This window comes from Hemibagrus wyckioides, linkage group LG03, assembly GCF_019097595.1.
Source record: "Hemibagrus wyckioides isolate EC202008001 linkage group LG03, SWU_Hwy_1.0, whole genome shotgun sequence".
NCBI classification, from domain to species: domain Eukaryota; kingdom Metazoa; phylum Chordata; class Actinopteri; order Siluriformes; family Bagridae; genus Hemibagrus; species Hemibagrus wyckioides.
This window is the reverse complement of record NC_080712.1, coordinates 7,900,059-7,924,942: the sequence shown is the minus strand read 5'-3', so window position 1 is coordinate 7,924,942 and position 24,884 is coordinate 7,900,059. Positions and strand designations below refer to the sequence as shown.

The 24,884-nt window shown below is 42.7% G+C and overlaps 1 protein-coding gene across 14 annotated transcripts in view; it reads right to left on the bottom strand.

Moving 5' to 3' along the window:
* Positions 1-24,884, bottom strand: part of inpp4b (inositol polyphosphate-4-phosphatase type II B) — a 256,046-nt gene that overhangs the window by 37,834 nt on the left and 193,328 nt on the right. For all 14 annotated transcript variants that reach the window (XM_058386150.1, XM_058386137.1, XM_058386138.1 and 11 more), the window contains 2 exons: positions 21,297-21,480; positions 4,542-4,814 (listed from right to left, as the gene is read on the bottom strand). In XM_058386150.1, the coding sequence (XP_058242133.1) occupies positions 4,542-4,814; positions 21,297-21,480 (457 nt within the window). The remainder of the gene's footprint in view (positions 1-4,541; positions 4,815-21,296; positions 21,481-24,884) is intronic.

The window sequence follows — 24,884 nt, the reverse complement described above, 5'->3', positions numbered from 1 at the left end:
CTAGCACTGCCAAGCTCCCACTGTTTGCTCTGACCCTAACTTCCTAACCAGGGATATGTGAAGAAAGAATTTCACAGTGCTGTAATGGATATGTGACAAAAATGAAGTCTTCTTCCTTCTTCTCCTCCTACTGGTGGCTCAAGTGGTTAAGGTTCTGGGTTGTTGATCAGGGTTTAAGTCCCAGTATCACCAAGCACTCTCCTTGCTCCAGGGGTGCTGACCCTGTGCTCTGACCCCAACCCTACAAGGATGGGATATGCAAAGTGTGCTGTAATGTATATGTGACAAATAAAGGCTAAAGACTTAATATGCTTAAAGGAGAAGTTTCCAGAACAAAAATCTACAAATAATTTCCTCACCCCCTTGTCTTCCAAGACGTTCATGTCTTTCTTTCTCCAGTCATAAAGAAATTATGTAAGTATGTAAGGAAGGAAGTATCTATCTATCTATCTATCTATCTATCTATCTATCTATCTATCTATCTATCTATCTATCTATCTATCTATCTATCTATCTATCTATCTATCTATCTATCTGGAATGACAAATTTATATCTACCTTTTTGTTAGTAAAGAGTGTTTGACTTATTTGCACTTCCTTGGTCTTTGCACATTCGCTTTGTAAACACTGGGTCTGTAATTCCGCCTACGTCACCCGTTACCTTCCTGACGTGATTACGTAGTGCGTAGCATCGCGGACACGCATCCCAGAGCTAGTGCTAGACGAGCTTTTTTGGTTAAAAAGTATACAATTTTTTATTTTCATACGAAAATGACCGATCGTTTCACCCTTCTCGCTGAGCTGGGATCGTTTAGAGCTCTTTGAAGCTGCGTTTATAGTTTGAAGTTGAAACTCGGGGGAACCATAGACGTCCACTATATGGAGAAAAATCCTGTAATGTTTTCCTTAAAAAACATCATTTCTTTACAACTGAAGAAAGAAACATGAACGTCTTGGATGACTTGTGTGTGAAGCGGTCAGCGCTGGCTAAAGCCTCACAGGATCATATACCTTAATGGAGCTCGTTTGAGAGTGTTTGCCCTCTGCTCTTCCACGCTTTCTATCCTCCACACCACACACGATCCCTGGCTTCATTATGTTGTTTTTTTGTTGTCGTGTTGTGGTTTCTGCAGTTGCTCAGTTCTGCAGTCTCTCTCTCTCTCGCCCTTGTACAGCAAGAGTAATTAGGCTTCCCAATGCGATAAGTACAACAAACTACGTTCCTGCTTTGTTTCTCCCCCTTTATTGAAGACCGTTTTCTTCCTCAGGCTTGCTTTTCCTCTATTTTTTTCTTTTACCTTCTACTGAGCTGCACTGAAAAGAGTCATTTCATCACTGATTAGAGATTGTTGTCTTAGCTTTGCTGCTAATCTCCTGCTGTTAGCCGCAGCTATGACACTGATGGCGCACAAAAAAAATAAACACACACACACACAACGCACACCTCCTTTTATTACTACTTAAAGGAAGACTTTTGCTCTGTTTCTCTGTTTCATTTTCTGCACAATTATTCAAACTGAAACAGGTTGTTGTTATCATGCAGACACACACATACACACACGCACACACACACACACACACATATATATGGATGAGTACAGGCGCGCGCACACACACGCAGAAGACATGTATAGATACACATATGCGGACGAGTAAGCACACACACGCAGAAGACACACATATACAGATGCACACACAGACATATGCAGTTGACACACATATATAGAAGATATAGACACAGATATAGAAGGCACAAACACCTGTATACAGATGTGCATACGCGCAGAAGACACACACATACAGACACACACGCATGCAGAAGATACACATATACACAGTTGCAAGCAGACGCGCACACAGAAGTGCACACACACAAGCAGAAGACACACATATATACAGACAAGCACACACACACGCAGAAGACACAAAGACAAGCACACACGCAGAAGACACACATATAGACAAGCACACACACACGCAGAAGACACACATATATAGACAAGCACACACACACACACGCAGAAGACACATATAAAGACAAGCACACACACACAAAAGCAGAAGACATACATATATAGACAAGCACACACATACACACGCTGAAGACATACATATATAGACAAGCACACACACACACACGCAGAAGACATACATATATAGACAAGCACACACACACGCTGAAGACGCATATAAAGACAAGCACACACACACACACGCAGAAGACATACATATATAGACAAGCACACACACACACACGCTGAAGACGCATATAAAGACAAGCACACACACACGCAGAAGACATACATATATAGACAAGCGCACACACACACGCTGAAGACGCATATAAAGACAAGCACACACACACACACACAGAAGACATATATAGACAAGCACACACACACGCTGAAGACGCATATAAAGACAAGCACACACACACACACACACACACATGCAGAAGACATATATAGACAAGCACACACACACGCTGAAGACGCATATAAAGACAAGCACACACACACGCAGAAGACATATATAGACAAGCACACACACACACACACACACAGAAGACATATATAGACAAGCACACACACACACACACACATGCTGAAGACGCATATAAAGACAAGCACACACACACACACACGCAGAAGACACACATATATAGACAAGCACACACACACACACGCAGAAGACATACATATATAGACAAGCACACACACGCTGAAGACGCATATAAAGACAAGCACACACACACACGCAGAAGACATACATATATAGACAAGCACACACACGCAGAAGACATACATATAAAGACAAGCACACACACACACACGCAGAAGACATACATATAAAGACAAGCACACACACACACACGCAGAAGACATACATATATAGACAAGCACACACACACACACACGCTGAAGACGCACATAAAGACAAGCACACACACACACACGCAGAAGACATACATATATAGACAAGCACACACACACACACACGCTGAAGACGCATATAAAGACAAGCACACACACACACACGCAGAAGACATACATATATAGACAAGCACACACACACACACACGCTGAAGACGCATATAAAGACAAGCACACACACACACACGCTGAAGACGCATATAAAGACAAGCACACACACACACACACACACAGAAGACATACATATATAGACAAGCACACACACGCTGAAGACACATATAAAGACAAGCACACATACACACACGCTGAAGACGCATATAAAGACAAGCACACACACACACACACAGAAGACATACATATATAGACAAGCACACACACGCTGAAGACACATATAAAGACAAGCACACATACACAGCCAGAAGACACACATATAGACAAGCACACACACACACACAGGCAGAAGACACACATATAGACAAGCACACACACACACACAGGCAGAAGACACACATATAGACAAGCACACACACATACACACAGGCAGAAGACACACATATAGATAAGCACACACACACAGAAGACAAACATATACAGACAAGCACACACATACACACAGAAGACACACATATAGACAAGCACACACACACACAAGACAAACATACAGACAAGCACACACATACACGCAGAAGACACACATATAGACAAGCACACACACACAGAAGACAAACATATATAGACAAGCACACACACACACGCTGAAGACACACATATACAGACACACACATATATACAGACGTGCACACATGCAGACACACATACTCACTCACACACAGCAGACACACACATATACACACATGCACACATACACACATGCACGCTGACACACACATATACACACATGCACACATATACACACATGCACGCTGACACACATATACACACATGCACACATATACACACATGCACGCTGACACACACACATATACACACATGCACGCAGACGCACATACATATGCACACATGCACGCAGACACACAGATGTGCACACACATGCCTGCGCAGAAGACACATATTCAGAAGAGCACACACAACCAGAAGACACACAAAGACACACTCACACAGACATACACAGATCACACACAGATATATAGACATGCACACACATACACACACAGATATAGAAGACACAAATATACAGACATACAGAATACACACACACACACACACACACAGTGTAATTAGCAGAAACTGTACATTGTAGGTTATATTTGCAGGCTGCAGAGCTCTTTCACTCCTCACAGAAACTTTCAGTGTTTAAGGCTTTTTAATGAATAATTTTCATGGTCGTTTCTGCGGGTGAGAATTTGGCTCGAGGCACGCTTCCTCTTCCCATCTCCTGCTTCCTTGGAGATAAAAACCTTCATGCCGGGTTCTTATTTTTTTTTCTGATGCTGAAGTTAAAACTCATACCGGCCGTTTTATCCTGAAACATTAAACTCAACACATTTTGTCCTGATCCTACAAAGTCCAGGCCTTCTGATAGACACAGAGCAGATCAGCGGGAGGAAACAGGAAAGAACAGAGATAGAGAAATGACTGTATACTTGCCCATTCCTCCTCGTCGTACTCCTTGTGGTGGGGGAGGTCTTGTTGTTGACGAGCTTCGTTTTTGGGGGGCGTCTGAGATCCGGACACGTTGTTGCAGATGACGACGTTCGGCTCGCGGCTCTGGTTTTGGTCCGAGGTCACGGTTTGGGTTAGGTGTGTATCGGGTTGGCTTGAAATCTGGCTCTTGTTCATGTAACCGGGTCGTGCTGCGTGGAGTGCGAAGAGAGCATTCTTCACCAACTCGTCCTTCAGAGAATGCACAAACTGCTCCGTCTGAAAGACAACGGTACGTGTGTTTAGCAGGGATACCTCGCTATTTTCCAACCCTCGCGTGTCATTAAAGTGAACCAGGGGAGTCCCAGAACCCATCACCAAACTTCACACACACATCAGAAGAAATGAATGAGAGAGGGAAGGAGGATGAGGAGGAATGTGAAGATGACACACTGGATGAAAGGAGGGAAGAAAAAACCTAGAGACGAGCTTCTTCTTCACCTTCTTCCAGAACTACAACAAGAACAAACAACTCAATTGCTCCTGATTGAGAGGCCGCGGTACACAAAGAGAAAGAGAAAATAGCAGCGAGGTAGAGAAAAGAAGATATTGAAGTAACGAGTGATAGACAGCGAGCAATAAGGAAAGAGGAGAGGAGGTGGGAGGTCAGTTTACAGGCTACTGTAAGCTGATGATACGAGTTACAAGTTCCTGATCGTCTCTGAAATGGTGGAGTTAGAGTGACAACAGACTGATCTGTTGTCACTCTGTAATGAGTGACATGCCAGATCTGTAATGCCTGTGAATGCACAACATGAGAGAGAGAGAGAGAGAGAGAGAGAGAGAGACAGATGAGTTACAGATGAGGACAGAAAGAGAGAGATGAGATACAGAGAGAGAGAGAGAGAGAGAGAGAGAGAGAGAGAAACAGATGAGTTACAGATGAGGACAGAAAGAGAGAGATGAGATACAGAGAGAGATACAGAGAGACAGAGAGAGAGATACAGAGAGACAGAGAGAGAGAGAGAGAGAGAGAGAGAGAGAGAGAGAGACCGAGAGAGATGAGATACAGATGAGTTACAGATGAGATACAGATAAAAACACAGAGAGAGAGAGAGAGAGAGAGAGAGAGAGAGAGAGAGAGATGAGATACAGATGAGTTACAGATGAGATACAGATAAGAACAGAGAGAGAGAGAGAGAGAGAGAGAGAGTTAAATTTAAATTTAAATTTAAATAGTTAAATAATTAAATAAATAAAGTAGTCCATTTATAAAGATAAATAAATGGCACATTAAAAACCTAGTTAAAAAACTATTAAAATACACAGGAAGTTAAAATAAAAGTTCATCCAAACTCGCGTGCAAACAGCAGTTCATCATTTAAAACAGTGCACACGGCTCCCCCATAACACCACATCAGCTGGAACTTTTCAAGGTCATTCATATTTTTATAAAAGTTGAAATCAACAAAGACCCTTGTTCTGACCAGTCTCTGAAAGATTACAGTAACATCATGTTGTGTGTTCTGTGTCACTTTGTTCTTTCTGCTGGTGTAGATGGCCAGTTTCGCCTGGCCCAGGATAAAATTGACCAGCTGACACTTGAACCTTTCTTTTCTGGTGTATTTAAAACCAAGGATAAAAACCTGTGGGGTAAAAACCGTGTTAAAACACTCAAAGACACTCGCTAAAACACTAAAAAGTGGACGAAGTCTAAAACAGTTCATAAAAGCATGAAACACTGTCTCCCTCTGTAAACAAAAAGGACACTCGTGTGACCTCTGGGTTTAAAATACAGATAAAAGCGTTTACAGAGACAATGCCATGCAGTATTCTCCACTGCAGGTCACCTGTTCTTTTAGTTAACGGTGGTTTGTACAACGTTCGCCACTCTGGCTTTACATCATCGTTCAGCCCAAGGACACTGCGCCAGGGCGTGTCTACCCTCCCGACTAGCCATCTCTTGTTGTAAACTTTTACACACAGTTTATAGAGGCTCTTACCCGAGGCTGTGTTAAGGCCTATAGCTGTTCTTTCCCCATCTCCGAGGAGGGGACCTGAGACCTCTGACAGATTAGGTACAAGAGAAAGAACTGGATTGGGCTCACCTTCCTCAGAGCTGACCACCCCAGCGCAGTAGTCCCTGAGCTGCATGCGCTCTTCAGATGTAAGTGCTGACCTCCACCTCTGTAAAAGCTGTGCAACCACACGTACAGACTTTACCCCTAGCTTTGTTGCTACATCGTCTGAGTGAGCAAAGTCCGGTCCTGACAGTTGCACCAACTGTCGTAGTGTCACAGTCCTTGTGGAGATCAATGCTCTGGTTAAGGCTGGAGAGATCCTGCTGGTGACATCCAGCCGAGCGCCATGGATGAGAGGTTCATCGAGAAGCCAGCACAGTGACGAACAGTCTTCCTTTTGCAATCTGAACTGGTTAAAAACTTTAAAAATACCTTGATAAAAAGCTGGTAATCCAGTTAAGCTTAGTTGCTTTGTGTCCATTAAAAACAGTGACCTGTCCAGACCCAATCCTCCCACTGTGCGTAGTATTCCATTCGCAGCTGCTCTCCATGAGAGGTTCTCTGGGCCAGTGAGGAGCTTCTGTACATGACAAAGACGAAAGGCCACAGTCCTGCTGGATAAGTGGATAAGTCCTTGTCCGCTCTCTTCCTTGGGTAGGTATAGAATGCTTTGTGGTAACCAGTGCAGCTTGTCCCAGAAGAAGTCCACCATCATGGCCTGCAGGTCTGCTAGTAGTTTGGAAGGGGGGTCAATACAGGCCAGTCTGTGCCATAACATTGAAGCAACTAGATTGTTTATAACCAAAGTTCTGCCCTTATATGACATCTTTGGAACGAGCCATTTCCATTTATTCAGATGTCCTTTTAGCTTTTCACTTATGCCTTCCCAGTTTTTCTTAACATAGCTACTGTCTCCCAGGTACACTCCCAAATATTTAAAACCACCTGTTCTCCAGGTCAAATTATCCGGGAGACATGGTTCCCCACCTTTCCAATCCCCGACTAAAATGGCTTCACTTTTGTTCCAGTTTACTTTTGCAGAAGATATCACATTAAACTTAATTATGATGTCAGTTAAAATATCAATATCTCTTTGTTCAGTCACCATCACAACAACATCATCAGCATAGGCAGAAACACAGTATGGGCTATTGCACCTTGGTATAGACAGACCAGAAATCTTGCTTCTTATCTGACATAGTAAAGGTTCTATGGCTAGGGCATATAACATGCCAGACAGAGAGCAGCCCTGCCTAATACCCCTATACACTTTAAAAGGCACAGATAAACCACCGTTAACTTTCAGTACGCTCTCAATGTCGCTGTACAGCACCTGGATCATGGCCTTGAACCCGGAGTTGAACCCAAAATTCTCTAACGCCCTCCACAAATACTGGTGTTCAACCCGGTCGAAAGCCTTCTCCTGATCTATGAAAATAAGACCAGTCTTCAGCCCCAATAGCCTAGAGACGTCCAAAATGTCACGAATTAAGCGTACATTGTCGTGGATAGACCTGCCAGGCACACAGTACGTCTGGTCAAAGTGGATGACTTGCTCCATCACCTTTCCTAGCCTTGTTGCTAATGCTTTTGAGAGCACCTTGCAGTCTGTGCAGAGTAAGGAGACAGGGCGCCAGTTCCTAAGGTCAGTCTGATCTCCCTTCTTTGGGAGTAGGGTCAGGACTGCTCTACGGCTACTCAGCGGCAGTCTGCCTTCGCTCATGCTCGCCTTCAACACTTCCAGCAAGTCCTGCCCTATCACTGACCAGAAAGCCTTAAAAAACTCCACCGAAAGCCCATCGATTCCAGGTGACCGCCCATTTTGCATGCTGTTGATTGCAACCTCCAACTCATCGAGGGTCAGCTCCCTGTCCAGTTCCCTAGCTGAATCATCGGTTATTTTAGGAAGATTCCTGACAAAATCTTCCTCCACCTCCTGCACAGCTGCGAGCTCACTCCTGTACAGCTTTGAGTAAAAGCTGACTATCTGCTTGCGAATTTCAGTGGGATCAGTTACAAGCTCCCCTGAATCTGTACGCAAAGCATGTATGAACCTTTTCTGTCCATTTTTTTTCTCAAGACTAAAGAAGAACTTGGAAGGAGCGTCCATCTCTGTTATGCTTTTAAAGCACGAGCGGACCAGCGCCCCCTGCACTGTTGTGTCCAACAACTCACCCAACGCATGTTTTTTCTTTTTGAGAGCCTCAATATGGCCTCGATTTCCTGTGGACTCCACCAAACCCTGGAGTTCCACTACCTCAATCTCTAGAGCTCTAAGTGATCTGGTGATGTCCTTAGTCACATTGTGAGCGTACTGTTGACAAAACATTTGAATGTGCACTTTTGCCACATCCCACCAATCTTGCAGTGCTGTAAAAGTCGGCTTCTGGAGCCTAAAAGCATGCCAAAAGAAAATAAAACTCTCTCTAAAATTAATATCATCTAAAAGAGCAGCATTAAAATGCCAGTAGGCACTACGTGGCTTTACATTGCTCTTCTTAAAAGTGCACTGTACCATAAAGTGATCCGAAAAGCCCACAGGATAAATAACACAGGACCTAAAAATATTCAGCTGATGTTTAAAAGTGTAAAAACGATCAAGCCTTGCTAGTGAGAGGAGGTTCTCTTTACAATGGGACCAGGTGTATTGTCTCTCTGTTTCATGAAAAGTCCTCCAAACATCACTCAGGTCATGTGTTGTGATTAACTCACACAGGCGTTTGCGAGAGGCAGCATGAGGTTCTAAATGGTTCCTATCTAAAACGTCTTCAGTGCAGTTAAAATCCCCACCAATGATTAAAACTTCACTCTGACTACAGGAACCAATGACAGTGCTTAAAATATTTAAGAACACCATTCTCTCCACACTTAGGGTGGGAGCGTACACACAAATAAAAACAAAAATCTCGTTCTCATAAAACGCCCGCACTTTTAAAAGCCTGCCTTTTAAAACTTCTTCAACATCATAAGACTGTGGGCTAAAAGACGGTGAAAATAAAAGGGCAACACCACCACTAAGAGAGGTATTGTGACTTAAGAACACAAGTCCCTTCCACTCGCTCGCCCAGTCCGAGGAGTTTCCAGGATCGCTATGAGTTTCCTGCAGGAAAACAACATCCGCATGCTTGTGTCTCACCGTCTCATACACTGCCGCTCTCTTTCTGTGGTCCCTGGCACCATTGATGTTAAGGGTTACGGCAGTGATAGCACTCATTATTAAATAATAAAATGTCACCCACATAATGCAATCAATCAGTTGGTTAGGCATTACAGAGCTCAGCAGTCTATAAAGAACCTTCGGTGTTCTTCCTAAGTTTGGTCACTATGGCCTTCAGACGATAGATTTCAGTTTTTTCAAACACACCACACCGCATTAACTTTTTAACATCACACACAAACTGTTCAGTGTCTGGGAAATATTCTTCGATATTCACTGACCTTTTGCCCTTGGTGTTTTTTAAAAACGCTGATATTTCTGCTGGCGTGTAGACCATCTCCCTTTCATCTGACTGTGAGCACTGTGACCAACTTGAGTCTGTGGAGCCACCATCACTTTCTTCCACGTCTGACTCATGTTTCTTAGCCTGCTTGTTGTTCCTGCTTTTAGATTTTTTCTTACGCTTAGTGGGGACTTTAAAAACAGGTTCTGCTTCCATCTCAGCATCTGTAACTCCATTATCGAGACTGTCCCGTTCTTCCACCTGGCTTGTCTGCAAGGGGGGCTCGGATGTTGTTTCGCCCATCTCTTTATCACTTTTCGCAGGATCAGATGCTCCTGCTTTGTCCCCTGCGGATTTCGCCACAGTAGCACCAGGGTTGCCTCCGCTGAGCCCGGTCTCAACCGCAGGGGGAACGGACATGACAGGATCCAGCATGGAGGAGGCAGCAGCTATGGGCTTAACCGCAGGAGGGTCAGCTGTAACAGACTCAGCCACTGGAGAAACCGATACAGAGGGCCCATCTCCCTCAGTATCACCACTGTGCACAGCTGGCCTAGTCTGCTCAGCCTGCCTGTCTGTCGCCCCGTCTTTTTTAACCTTCTCTGGACATGCACGAACCAAGTGTCCTGTTTCACCACAGTTGAAACATTTCATGCCAGAGTCAGTAGTCACAAAAACGGTGTAGTCAAAGCCATCCATGCTAAATTTCATCGCTAAGTCTAGCTCCTCCACGCCATTATTCAGCACCATGTACACCAATCTCCTAAAGGAAACTATCTTTGAGTTTCTTAACTCTGGTGCTTTACTGCCCATGTGGATCTTTCTTATAGGAGAGACCATTTTGCCATAGCGGGAGAGCTCTTTAGCAATGGTGTCATTTTTCAAGAAAGGAGGAACGTTTGACAAAATTATTTTCTTCGATGGAGTACTGAGAGGAAGCACCGTTACCAGGGAATCATTAATGACCACTTTCTGTTTAACAATCTCATTCACTTTGTTCAAAGAGTTCAGAAAAAGCACAATAGCACTGTTCATACGGGAGGCAGCTAAAATGTTGCCGTACCCTACCACCTTCCCGACCGCCAACACACACTCCTCCACGCTAACGTTACACACAATCCTCACACCATGCTGCCGTGTGAGAGACTCGTACACGCTATCATCCACCTTCTCCATGTTCCCGGCGCAAAGCGTGCCGAAATGCCGGCTCACTCCTTACCGGGAAACACACACCACACACGCACCCAAACACACACGCGCCCAAGCACACACACACGCACACTAACACACAAACACAGCTCCTCACAAAACACGCAAACCAAACAACAACAAAAAATTAAATGAATTGCCAAAAAAGACAATATAGTTTTGAAATCGCTCGCAAACTCGCTCACGACGCTCAACTCGCTCATTCACATCCGCGCATGCGCAGAGAGACAGAGAGAGAGAGAGAGAGAGAGAGAGAGAGAGAGAGAGAGAGAGAGATGAGATACAGATGAGTTACAGATGAGATACAGATAAGAACAGAGAGAGAGAGAGAGACCGAGAGAGATGGGATACAGATGAGTTACAGATGAGATACAGATAAGAACAGAGAGAGAGAGAGAGAGAGAGAGAGAGAGAGAGAGAGAGATGAGATACAGATGAGTTACAGATGAGATACAGATAAGAACAGAGAGAGAGAGAGAGAGAGAGACCGAGAGAGAGACCGAAAGAGATGAGATACAGATGAGTTACAGATGAGATACAGATAAAAACACACACACAGAGAGAGAGAGAGAGAGAGAGAGAGAGAGAGAGATGAGATACAGATGAGTTACAGATGAGATACAGATAAGAACAGAGAGAGAGAGAGAGAGAGAGAGAGAGAGAGACCGAGAGAGAGACCGAGAGAGATGAGATACAGATGAGTTACAGATAAAAACACACAGAGAGAGAGAGAGAGAGAGAGAGAGAGAGAGAGAGAGATGAGATACAGATGAGATACAGATAAGAACAGAGAGAGAGAGAGAGAGACACCGAGAGAGATGAGATACAGATGAGTTACAGATGAGATACAGATAAAAACACACACACAGAGAGAGAGAGAGAGAGAGAGAGAGAGAGAGATGAGATACAGATGAGTTACAGATGAGATACAGATAAGAACAGAGAGAGAGAGAGAGAGAGAGAGAGAGAGAGAGAGAGACCAGAACTGACAAAGAACTGACTCATTGACAAAAACAAACCGAATCCCATGTGTTTCAGAGAGAACCCAAGTGCCACAGTGATGGTGATAAATCAGAGGGGTCAGTTCTCCCACAGATTTGATTGATTTTGTTAATTACAGGATGCTCAGTGCTTAATGATGCAGTGATTATCTAATTTACATCTGTTTACAGTTTTATTTAACGATAAAGAAATCAGGTCAGTTCCTGTTAGCACTTGTGCTATAGCAGCTATAAACAGTCATTCCTTCAACAACATCTCTTTTCTTTAAGTTAATAAGATCCTAACAAACAAACAAACTAACAAACAAAACACACAGCTTTGGGTCACAGGAGTTACCTTTAGGTCTGTTAGTGAATTTATTTGAGTTCAGTTGATTAGAGAGGCTGAGCACTTGACATGAAATAAAAGTCGTCACAGGGATCTTCTGCGAAAAATAAAACCACTAATTGGAACTTTCGCTGGCCGCCTAATGGACGAAGAGTGGTGAAAGATCACTGGATGCACAGTTACTGCTTTCTTTCTAAACTTGGCTTCACTTGTTCTGATGTATTTCTCAGGGTAAGCTAGCTAACATGAGCCAAGCTTCTGTCTTCTTCTTTAACATTTTCCTGCTTCATTCTTCTGCTGAAGGACAAGTGATCAGTTCCAGCAGTACCAGTAGAGAATGATAAAGCACTTGGCATTTCAGGATGTTGACTACAGGTCATGGAGTTTTAGGGTGTTTCAGTAAGGTGTGTGTCTACCCAGGGAAGGGTGTCTATCTGGGGGAAGGGGTCAACCCAAGGGGTGTGTCTACCTAGGGGTGTGTGTGTCTGTCTACCTAGGGGTTTGTGTCTATCCAGGGGTATGTGTGTCTACCCACGGGGGTGGTTGTCTACCTAGGGGTGTGTGTTTACCCAGCAGGGTTTGTTTCTACCCAGGGGGATGTGTCTATTCAGAAGTGTGTGTGTGTCAAGCTAGGGGGGGATGTGTCTACCCAGGAGGGTGTGTCTACCTAGGAGGGTGTATCTACCTAAGAGAGTGTGTCTACCCAGGGTGTGTGTGTCTAACTACAAGGGTATATCCACCTAGGAGAGTGTGTCTACCCAGGGGTGTGTATCTACCTAAGAGAGTGTGTCTACCCAGGGTGTGTGTGTCTACCTAGAAGGGTGTATCCACCTAGGAGAGTGTGTCTACCCAGGAGGGTGTATCCACCTAAGAGAGCATGTCTACCCAGGGTGTGTGTGTGTCTACCTAGGAGGGTGTATCCACCTAGGAGAGTGTGTCTACCCAGAGTGTGTGTGTCTACCTAGGAGGGTGTATCCACCTAGGAGAGTGTGTCTACCCAGAGTGTGTGTGTCTACCCAGGGGTGTGTATCCACCTAAAAGAGTGTGTCTACCCAGGGTGTGTGTGTCTAGCTAGGGGTGTGTGTCTACCTAGGAGGGTGTATCCACCTAGGAGAGTGTGTCCACCCAGAGTGTGTGTGTCTACCCAGGGGTGTGTATCCACCTAATAGAGTGTGTCTACCCAGGGTGTGTGTGTCTAGCTAGGGGTGTGTGTCTACCTAGGAGGGTGTATCCACCTAGGAGATTGTGTCCACCCAGGGTGTGTGTGTCTACCTAGAAGGGTGTATCCACCTAGGAGAGTGTGTCTACCCAGGGGTGTGTATCCACCTAAGAGAGCATGTCTACCCAGGGTGTGTGTGTGTCTACCTAGGAGGGTGTATCCACCTAGGAGAGTGTGTCTACCCAGGGTGTGTGTGTCTACCTAGAAGGGTGTATCCACCTAGGAGAGTGTGTCTACCCAGGGGTGTGTATCCACCTAAGAGAGCATGTCTACCCAGGGTGTGTGTGTGTCTACCTAGGAGGGTGTATCCACCTAGGAGAGTGTGTCTACCCAGGGTGTGTGTGTCTACCCAGGGGTGTGTATCCACCTAATAGAGTGTGTCTACCCAGGGTGTGTGTGTCTAGCTATGGGTGTGTATCTACCTAGGAGGGTGTATCCACCTAGGAGAGTGTGTCCACCCAGAGTGTGTGTGTCTACCTAGGAGGGTGTATCCACCTAGGAGAGTGTGTCTACCCAGAGTGTGTGTGTCTACCTAGGAGGGTGTGTGTCTACCTAGGAGGGTGTATCCACCTAGGAGTGTGTGTCTACCCAGAGTGTGTGTGTCTACCCAGGGGTGTGTATCCACCTAGGAGAGTGTGTCTACCCAGGGGTGTGTATCCACCTAGGAGAGTGTGTCCACCCAGGGTGTGTGTGTCTACCCAGGGGTGTGTATCCACCTAGGAGAGTGTGTCCACCCAGAGTGTGTGTGTCTACCTAGGAGGGTGTATCCACCTAGGAGAGTGTGTCTACCCAGAGTGTGTGTGTCTACCTAGGAGGGTGTGTGTCTACCTAGGAGGGTGTATCCACCTAGGAGTGTGTGTCTACCCAGAGTGTGTGTGTCTACCCAGGGGTGTGTATCCACCTAGGAGAGTGTGTCTACCCAGGGGTGTGTATCCACCTAGGAGAGTGTGTCTACCCAGGGGTGTGTATCCACCTAGGAGAGTGTGTCTACCCAGGGGTGTGTATCCACCTAGGAGAGTGTGTCCACCCAGGGTGTGTGTGTCTACCCAGGGGTGTGTATTCACCTAGGAGAGTGTGTCTACCCAGAGTGTGTGTGTCTACCCAGGGGTGTGTATCCACCTAGGAGAGTGTGTCCACCCAGGGTGTGTATGTGTGTGTCTAGGTAGGGGGATGTGTTTACCTAGTAGGGTGTATCCACCTAGGAGTGTGTCTACCCAGGGTATGTGTGACAAAGAAACGTGCCCAAATATATAAAAAATCAGCTGACATGAGAGAAAATCTGACTCGCTAGAATTTCACTATAATACACAATAGAATCGTGTGGTCAGTCGAACAGGAACTGTTCTCTCTTATTTCATACTCATGATGCCCCTGGACTCTTCCCACCCTCATGCAGAATCAATCACTTATTAAGCCATCGATCCAATTCTTTAGAAGCTTATCACGGTCATTTCCATTTAATCTGCTTTAGAGCCGGAATGAATTTTCTGGATTATAGGAGCTTGGAAATCCAAATCCAAAATATTTATGAAATTTTCCTTAGTGGGAAGTCTTCATTTACGGAGGAGGAAAACGATGAAGCTGAGTTTAAGACGGATTTTGTGCAGCCAGGAACGATGCCTGGAGGACCGTCAGAACCGGCATGCTGAACTGAGCAGTTCATTGATATATAGGTATATATATTTTTTTGCTAATGTCACAAACCTGATTCAGTTTGCGTGAAAGGAATGAAGGTGCGATGGAGCAGTCAGTGAGTTAAAGCCGCATAATCAGACATGAAGAACACTGCTGGAATTTAAACACATGGAAGCAGAAGAGAACTTCTCATTGTTGTGTTTTGAAGGAAGATTAAAATCTGTTCCTGTTTGCTGTATTGCACCGATTTCACCTGAGGTGTAATTTGAAACAGTTGTGTTGAGGTTTTATGTCTACTATTCATCACGAATAATGATCCTATTTATCACCTTTACTATCAGGATTGGAGCTGGATAGGGATTATCTGCATCTAAATGCAGGTGAAGCTGCACCCAGGATGCATTTAAAACAGGTTGAGATCCGATCGGTATTCAGACCCGAGAGGATTTTTCTTTTTTTTTTTTTTTTGTTTTAGCCAGCGGGAAAACAAATGTAAATACATCCGTCTCTCTAACACACATCACATCCATTACATTACATCATAACACATACCGTGGTGTGTGACTGTTAAAGTGGATGACCTGGGATGAAGAAAAAAAAAGCTATCAAAAATTTTCATCTTTGATTAACCAACCGTAAGGACAAAATAACTGGAAATGATAAACAACGGGATGCCGAGTGCAAAGATTCCTGAGCCGATTTGCTCGTTACGACTTAATCCGACTAACCTGAGATGGATTTGATGCCGGGTGCAAATGAAAAACTCAATTAGGAGGCAGGAAATAATTTTGAGTTTATATTCTAAAAATTGATTTTAAGCCAGTATCATGGGTTTAATAAATAAATACCAGAATGATATAAATAATAATAAAAAGAATAAGAATAAAAAAATGTATATATATAGATTTAATTAATATATAATTTATTTCTCATTCATATTTATTTCTCTTGTAATTTGAAGCAGTCTCTTATCTTAAAAATATAAATTAAAAAAATTAAAAAATAATTAATTGATTTTCTTGGACATGGTCCTGCCAGGCAAAGAGGAAGGCCAAAGAGGAGGTATATGGATGGAATAAATGAGGATATGAAGCTAGTGGGTGTAAGTGTTGAGGATGCAGAAGATAGGGATAGGTGGAGAGAGATGATTTGCTGTGGCCACCCCTGAAGGGAAAAGCCGGAAGGTGAAGAAGAATTAATTGATTTTCAAAAATTGATTTCATTTACAATATGATGAGTTTATTAAATAAATGGCAGAATAAATAAATAAACAAATGAATGAATAAATGAATAAATAAATAAATAAATAAATAAATAAATAAATAAATAAATAAATAAATAAATGTGTATATGTAGATTATTTTATTTATTTTTTATTTATATTTCATTTATATTTATTTCTCTTTTAATTTGAAGCAGTCTCTCAATCTCTGGCAAAAGAATTTCCTCCTGGATTAATAAAGTTTTTTATAATTAAGTCTTATCTCACGAATAAATAAAATCAATGAAAAAATAATTTTAATTGATTTTCCAAAATTAATTTTATCACAATATGATGAGTTTAATAAATAAATGCCAGAATGAATAAATGAATAAATGAATAAATGAATAAATAAATAAATACCAGATGACAAATAAAAGGGAAAAACATTCTTTTAATATTCTTATTAATGGAAAAAAACATTCTTAAATGATTCATTTGAAGGATTCATTCGAAACTGCTCCTCTGAGATTTTATTATTATCCAAATCAGTGTAGGAAATTACACACCAAACCATTTTTTTTAAGCAATTCTGAGATCGTCTGATGATCTTAGTCGCATTTGGATGGACATGTCTGTGATTTTGAATGAACATGTTGCCTCTTGCAAACTAAATAAACTTTTTGACCTCCGTTACTCGGCGTGTTTAGTCCCCCAGCGCACGTATAACATATAACTCCGTCTCCACGCTGCCTACACTGAAGCCCATTAGCAGGAGAAAGAAAATAAAATCAATCAGGAGAGCGTGAAAGTGCAGGCTGATTAAAAGGGCTATTATAACGTCAGCTACAGGTATAAAGACACTTTGTATTCACATGGGCCACGGTATCGCACCATGTGTAGTTTAGAGATAAATGAATGAGCAGTTGTATCGCTGTAAGTTACTTAATCATTTAATTAACCGATAAACAAACACCATCGGATGAAGATGTGTGGCACAATTATCCGAGTTCACAGACCAAGCAAACCGGCAGAAACTCATTCCTAATTGCGCTCTGTAAGTGAGCACAGACAAAAGAGTTGAAACTAATCCTGTCTAGATAGGGCTTTTTCTAAGTTGTTGAGGCATCATGAGCCTTCGGCTTCACTGAACAATAGCATAGAATCTACATAGAAGTTTCTGGAAGTCTCCTAGAACAATGGACACCGTTCTTCCAAAAGATCTTCCTTAAGTTGGTGTTTTGACTCGTTTACTGCATTTGACAGAGGCTATTATCCAGAGCAAACTGTTGAGGGTTAAGGGCCTTACTCAAGGGCCCAGCAGTGGTCCTAGGGTCTTAGGTCCAACATCTTCCACTAAAAATCAAATCTTGGTCTATGTAATGTGAGGAGCTTTGAGGTAACAGCATGTGATATACATAATTTTCATCCTGTGGAAGATGTTGGATTACTGATCCGAAGTTCAAATCCCAGGACCACCACAGATGCTACTGCTGGGCCCTTGAGTAAGGACCTTAACCCTTAACCCAGTTGAGATGAATATAAGTTTGCTCTGGATAACGGCATGTATGTAATGTCAGGAGTTTTAAGGTAACAGCATGGGATTTACATCATTTTCATCCTCATTAAACAACTCTGAGCCCTCTTGTTCTGTGGAAGGGGCAGAGTCATCCTAGAACAGACCACGCCCATTTATTGCATCACTCTAAGTAGACAAGTGAAGTCAAAACAAGGGATATGGTTTGTAACAGGTATAAAGATATGGGGCGACTTGGAAAATCTTGGGTTGAGTACGGACATGAGGGAAAGTCTGATCTACTGAACTTTGATAACTTCATGTGATTTTAATACAGTGACACATGAGCAGAAATGCTGTGTGTGTGTGTGTGTGTGTGTGTTCATCCATAAGACTATGAAATCAACTGTTTGTTTCTCTCTCTCTGTTTGTCTCTCTCTCTTTCTTTCTTTCTCTCTCTCTCTCTCTCTCTCTCTCTCTGTCGGTCTGTCTGTCTGTCTGTCTGTCTGTCTCTCTCTCTCTCTCTCTCTCTCTGTCTCACTCTCTCACACACACACAAACACAAACACAGACAGACGGTCTGAGATTTCATGTGATTTTCCTACAGTGAGACATAAGCAAAAATGTGTGTGTGTGTGTGTGTTTTCATCCGTGTAAGACTATGAAATCAGCTGTTTGTTTGTTTGTTTCTCTCTCTCTGTCTCTCTCTCTCTCTCTCTCTCTCTCTCTCACACACACTCAGACAGACAGACAGACGGTCTAAGATTTCAATCAGACTCTGCTAGCTGTGGCGGTGGATGCTGGGTGGACTCCCGTCTCTAATCAAGGTGGAGAAGAGCAGTGACAGAGAGAATGTACCAATTAAAGCAGCTGATTGGCCACTATTCCTCTGAGGCAAAAAACAATCTCAACGTAGCAGATTGCATACTGACAGCACCAGATGTAATTCATTAATTACACTGATAAAACACCAAAGCCTCCGATCTGGCAACAGTACGTGCCCTGCTTTTGTTAGGTTTTGGCACGAGAAAAGAGATCTGCGTGTGTGCGACCGCTCGGCTGTTCTCGACACGGACGCGGTAGAGGCTTGCGAATCGAAATGAAATGGTTACGATCTCTCTCTCTAGCTATAGGACACAAATTACAAAGGGACACAAATTGGACACAGCAGCTCTTTAATCAAACCATTTAAAAGCAGAATGATTACTGATTTAACTCTGAACAGAGGAAGGAATTGCTGCAGTTCATCCGCCATGTGTGTGACATTGCTCTGGTGTGTTTACATTGCAGAGAAGTGCATTGATTTTGGAGACATGTCACTAAAACGCAACCAGCTTATTTGTTCTCAGTCCCCCCCCCCCAACATATTGCTTCACTTGTAGAGAGAATACATGACAACTGCATGGACATGAACATTCATTTCTTTCACCCAATGATTCTTGGGGGAAAAAGCACACTGTAGTATCATCTGGTTAAAAGTTTCATGTATCAGACCGTAAGTGTGGTGTGGAAAGATTAAAATCAGCAATTTATGTATGTGATAATGTAACTAAGGTCAGAAAATCTCAAACAAGCGTCAATCATCTACCCGAGGCTCAAAAATGCCAGAAGAAGATGTCAGGACTTGATGTCATCCTATGTCTAGTCTTTCTTGCTACTAACTCGTATGCCTCAAATACTCAAAAATAAAATCTACAAACAGGAAGAAAACTAGTGAAGGAAAAACCATCCAGACATTTGACCTTCAAGTGACCTTGACTCTGTTTGGATCGATTTCAAAATCGAATGAGTTCAGATGCTGGTTACAAAGTCACTAAAGTTACTTCCATAGAAATCCTACAAACATTTCACCACTCGTTTTTGAGAAATCGTACAAGCGAGAGTCTCTGAGGGAATGCACGGATCGACGGATGTGAAGGACCTGAAAACATCATGCTCTCAACCCAAAAAAAATAGGTTGAAGAGGTGAAACGGATCATGATGTGAGAATATTGGATTCTTGCTGTGTAAGAAAGTTAGTAACTAATTAGACTGAATCTACATCTGTTGTTGTCGTCCTTCGGCTGCTCCCTGTTCGGGGTCGCCACAGTGAATCATCCGATCTGCATTGGTGCACAGGTTTTACACCAGATGATGCAACCCTCCCATTTTATCCAGGCTTGGGGCCAGCACTAGGAGTTAAACCTCTCAGTGGCTGGGTTGGTCCCCTAGCCCTGGAAATGACCCCAGGTTGTGGCTGCGAGACGATGCTGGACCAGCAGGGAAGCTAGCATCTAGAGTAAGAAGTGTTGAACTAATGCTAGCTTGTTATTACTAGCAATGACAATGGCAGCCTACTGATTCATCCAAGACAATAAATAAATGAATTCTGTTCATTTTTGCAGATAATGTAATATGATTAGCCCTCACAGGGGAGGAGACATACTGACAGGAACCATTAAAGTATCCGAGTGGTTACTTCTAATTGGTTACTTCTCATTTTCATAAGGGTTTTCCCTTTTCACTAAAAATTATCTTGAGGAGGGATGAAAAACCTTGCTGTAGTGTAAAAGTCTTTTAATCTTTTAACTAACCTGAGATGTTCTACCAGATAATCACATAAGAATATGAAATGCCTGAATCTGATACACAACCATTAAAAATGTAAAAAATAGAGAACAAGTAAACGTCAGACTTTCCTGTAATTAATTACTCACATAATTCTAACTTGGTGAACAAAATCTTAACTACAACTTCATTCAGATTAGTTAGCTCATATCTGCTACACAAGTTGGCTAGTGGCATAGACGGTGATTAACACTTGTTAGCTTGCTAACAATAGCTAACAGTCAGCTAGCGGTCGTTACTTGGCTAACAATAGGTGCTAGAAATGAATGTAGGTTAGTTAGTTTGATAGCCAAGTTACTATATACCAGCTTGTAGTTAGCTAACATTAACATTAACCAAGTCAACTAGCATGCTAAAGTGATGAAGAGGAATGTTAGCTGATAGCTAAACAATTATTCTTTGACTATGAATAGATGGGTTTGAAATAACTTCAGAACTCTCTTCTGTTTGGTACAACAAAGGTGGTTTAGAAAAAGCATTTCTGCTCATGAAGCTCTTGCTGAGCTGCTGTTTCTTTCGCCCAGTCTGGGGCTTTTTGGAATTTCCCTGGCTGCTATAACACACCACTGAAATTGGGTCCTCACCTTTTCCTCCAGACTCTTGAGAGCCTCCCGGAGGCTGTGGCTGCAGCGTTGCTGGGCTTGTTGGAGCAGGCGCTCGGCCAGGCTGCAGATGAGGGGCTGAAGCTGGGACACAACGCTCAGGATCTCTCTTGCCTTGGCTGTGTGCTCTGGAGAGTAGTAGATGCACTGATATGCCGTACTGTAGCTGTGGAGAAGAAACAGAGGATGAGAAGCTAGCAGGACAAACAACTCCCTTTCACACTTACACAATACTCACACAATACACACACACACAATACACATACAACCAGCTAAACAACCAACCAGCCAACCAACAACTAAAGCAAGAAACCAAACAACCAACCAACAACTAAAGCAACAAGCCAACCAACCAACCAACCAACAACTAAAGCAAGAAACCAAACAACCTAGCAACAATTAAGGCAACAAACAAACCAACCTACCAACAACTAAAGAGACAAACCATCCAACCAACAACTAAAGCAACAAGCCAACCAACTAACCAACAACTAAAGCAACAAGCCAACCAACTAACTAACAACTAAAGCAACAAGCCAACCAACTAACTAACAACTAAAGCAACAAGCCAACCAACTAACCAACAACTAAAGCAACAAGCCAACCAACTAACCAACAACTAAAGCAACAAGCCAACAAACCAACCAACCCAGCCAACAAATAAAGCAACAAGCCAACAAACCAACAAAAGCAACTAACAAACCAACAACTAAATCAACAAACCAACCAACAAAGCAACAACTTAAGCAACAAGCCAAACAAGCCAACAAATCATCAAACCAGCAACTAATGCAGCAAACCAAGCAACCAACCAACAACTAAATCAACAAACCAACCAACAAAGCAACAACTTAAGCAACAAGCCAAACAAGCCAACAAATCATCAAACCAGCAACTAATGCAGCAAACCAAGCAACCAACCAACAACTAAATCAACAACTGATCAGAAAGTTGGGGGTTCAAGCTTCAGCACCACCAAGCTGCCACTACTGGGCCCTTGAACAAACGCCCTTAACCCTTTATACTCCAGGGGACCTGTATCATAGCTGACCCCATCTTCCTAACAATCTATTATAGGTGTGGGAAATCAAAGAATTTCACTGTGCTGTATTATGTACATGTGATAAATAAAGTTTTTTGTTATTTTGTATGACTCAGTGTTGTTCAAATAAAAAAAGCCTGCAATCATGAATATGTAAGAACAGAGAAACAAGACTCAAGACTCCGTGCAGGCCATGGAGCTGACCTATGGAGGACAGAGCAGAATCGATATGAAGACTGCAGCTCCAAACCACTATAATTTGATCCAATCGATACACGCCCACTAGCTTTGTGCACTCTGCCTGCAAATTCATCGCGGCTGATTTCATAGCTAATTTAAGTCACTTAAACGAGTCAAATATGACATAAGGTGAAGCAAGACGTCCAATTGGTTTCCTCATTATCCATTACGAGCAGATTGAGCAGTTTTGCTGCAGGAAGTGCATATTAATGATCAGCGTTAAAGGCCACTGAACAGTTCTCCAGTGTAGAGTCACAGCATGCTCAATGCGCACAGCTTCAAATGTGTTTTACAGAGTGTAGCTGAAATTCTGAACATGGATTCGTTTGTTTCTATTCATCTTTAAAGCACAAAAAAACACCATCGTGTCTGAATAGGAATACAAGCAGGGTTCCTGATAGCAGTGAACTTTCTGGACATTTATTAATGTTAAATATTATTTCATGCATGTTGTATTATTCTTGGAGGTCAATGGAACATGTAGAGAGAACTTCATTTAAAAAAGCATTTAAGAAAATAACATTTAATCATTTTGTATTTTCAATTAATAAGATTTAAGCCTTTAAAACTTGAGAAAATTGACAGAAAATTCTAGATTTTTTGAAATTGAGGTGTTTAACTGGGCCTTTAAACAAAATACTACAAAAAAACTAGTCATATTTGTGTCCTATTTGATATATCAGGCTACATTTATTTGACCACAAAAATGTTTCTTAGAACAAAAACTAAGACTGTTCATTGGTAAAAAAGTAAATAAAATAAAAGTGCCCTGCGATGGGTTGGCACTCTGTCCAGGGTGTATCCTGCCTTGATGCCTGATGACGCCTGAGATAGGCACAGGCTCCCCGTGACCCAAGGATAGATCAGATAAGTGGTACAGACAATGAAATGAAATGAAAAATAAAATAAACAGTTTCTGTCCTTGTTCAGACAAAGATAGCCCCTAGGGGGCAGAAGACAAGCCCCAAATTGTACACAACAGGTTTTTCAGGAAAGTATTGATAATGTAGGTGATGCAGTGGTCTCAGGTAGTCATGTAGAACATATGATACAGATGACATTATAGGGATGAAAAATTACAGTCTGAAGAAGTCTTCATTTGGTCATTTCATCCAACTTTGTCATGACAAACCAAAATAATATTCATTAAATCCTTATGGCTAAAAATGTTCAATTCCTGAGCCATAAAAGGGTCGTCAGATATCAAATGTCATATCAAACACTGGTGCATTCATTAGCTTGAAAATAGCTTCATGTTGTCATTATTAGCAAAACCGTACAAAGCTGTTTGGTTTAAAAAGACGACTCCATATGCTGGCCACAAACTAGATTTTGCTTCTCTAATAAAAAGCCAAATTAGGCAGCGATTCAGCTCCAGAGTCCTGGAGACATTTCAAGTCTTGCATGTTTCCAACACACCTGATCCAGATCAAAAGGGGATCGCTAATGAGCTGATGAGTTAGATCAGGTGTGTGAGGACTAGAGGAAACTCAACACAGTTCAGGGGTATGAGAATAGAAAAAACAATAAACAGGACAAAATAGCATCTGAGACCTACGGATGGCAGAGTGGACCAAAACCGGTCCATGGAGGAGAAAAAACCATATCAAATCACCAGAGCTTTTATTAACTGAAAATGTGGCTAAATGCTATAGGGCAAACAACAGAAAAAAATGAACTGCCTCAATCTTGAGATGCTCTGAAAGGCAAAAAAAAAGTAAAATAAAAGTCAATTATAAATCAGAACTACTGAAAACTTTTTTCTCCCAAGACAATTATGCACTCAAAGTTATTTTTGGATGGAAGTGCTACTCTATAAAACCTGCGGGGGTGTTAGCAGCTTTCCGAGTAAATTAGCTCCTGTTTCTGAGCCGCGCTAATCCACCACACAGAGCAAGACTGCAGCCTTCAGGGGGGAAGAGAACAGCGTAAAGGTAAACGTCTGCTGTGGGGGTTCATAAATCATCAATGAGAATGAATGATGACGGTAAATAGAGCGAGGGAAGCGCAAAAGCCCTTAAGTGTAATTAAGCTCCAGTCTCCGGTGTAAGTTTAATTAATAGCAGAGAAACACAGAGAGAGAAGTATAGAAGCGTGCTACTCGGCTTGCCACCAGCGTCCGGTGGGGAACAACCCGGACTTAATCGCTGATCCGAGGCCGGTGCTTACGTTTCTCCCCGAGCGATAGTGATACTGCTGAAACTGCACAACAACGTGAAAACAGCATGCTTCTCATACAGAAACACAGCGTTTTCCTGGATAGAAAGTGACAGAAGTATGTACTCCTA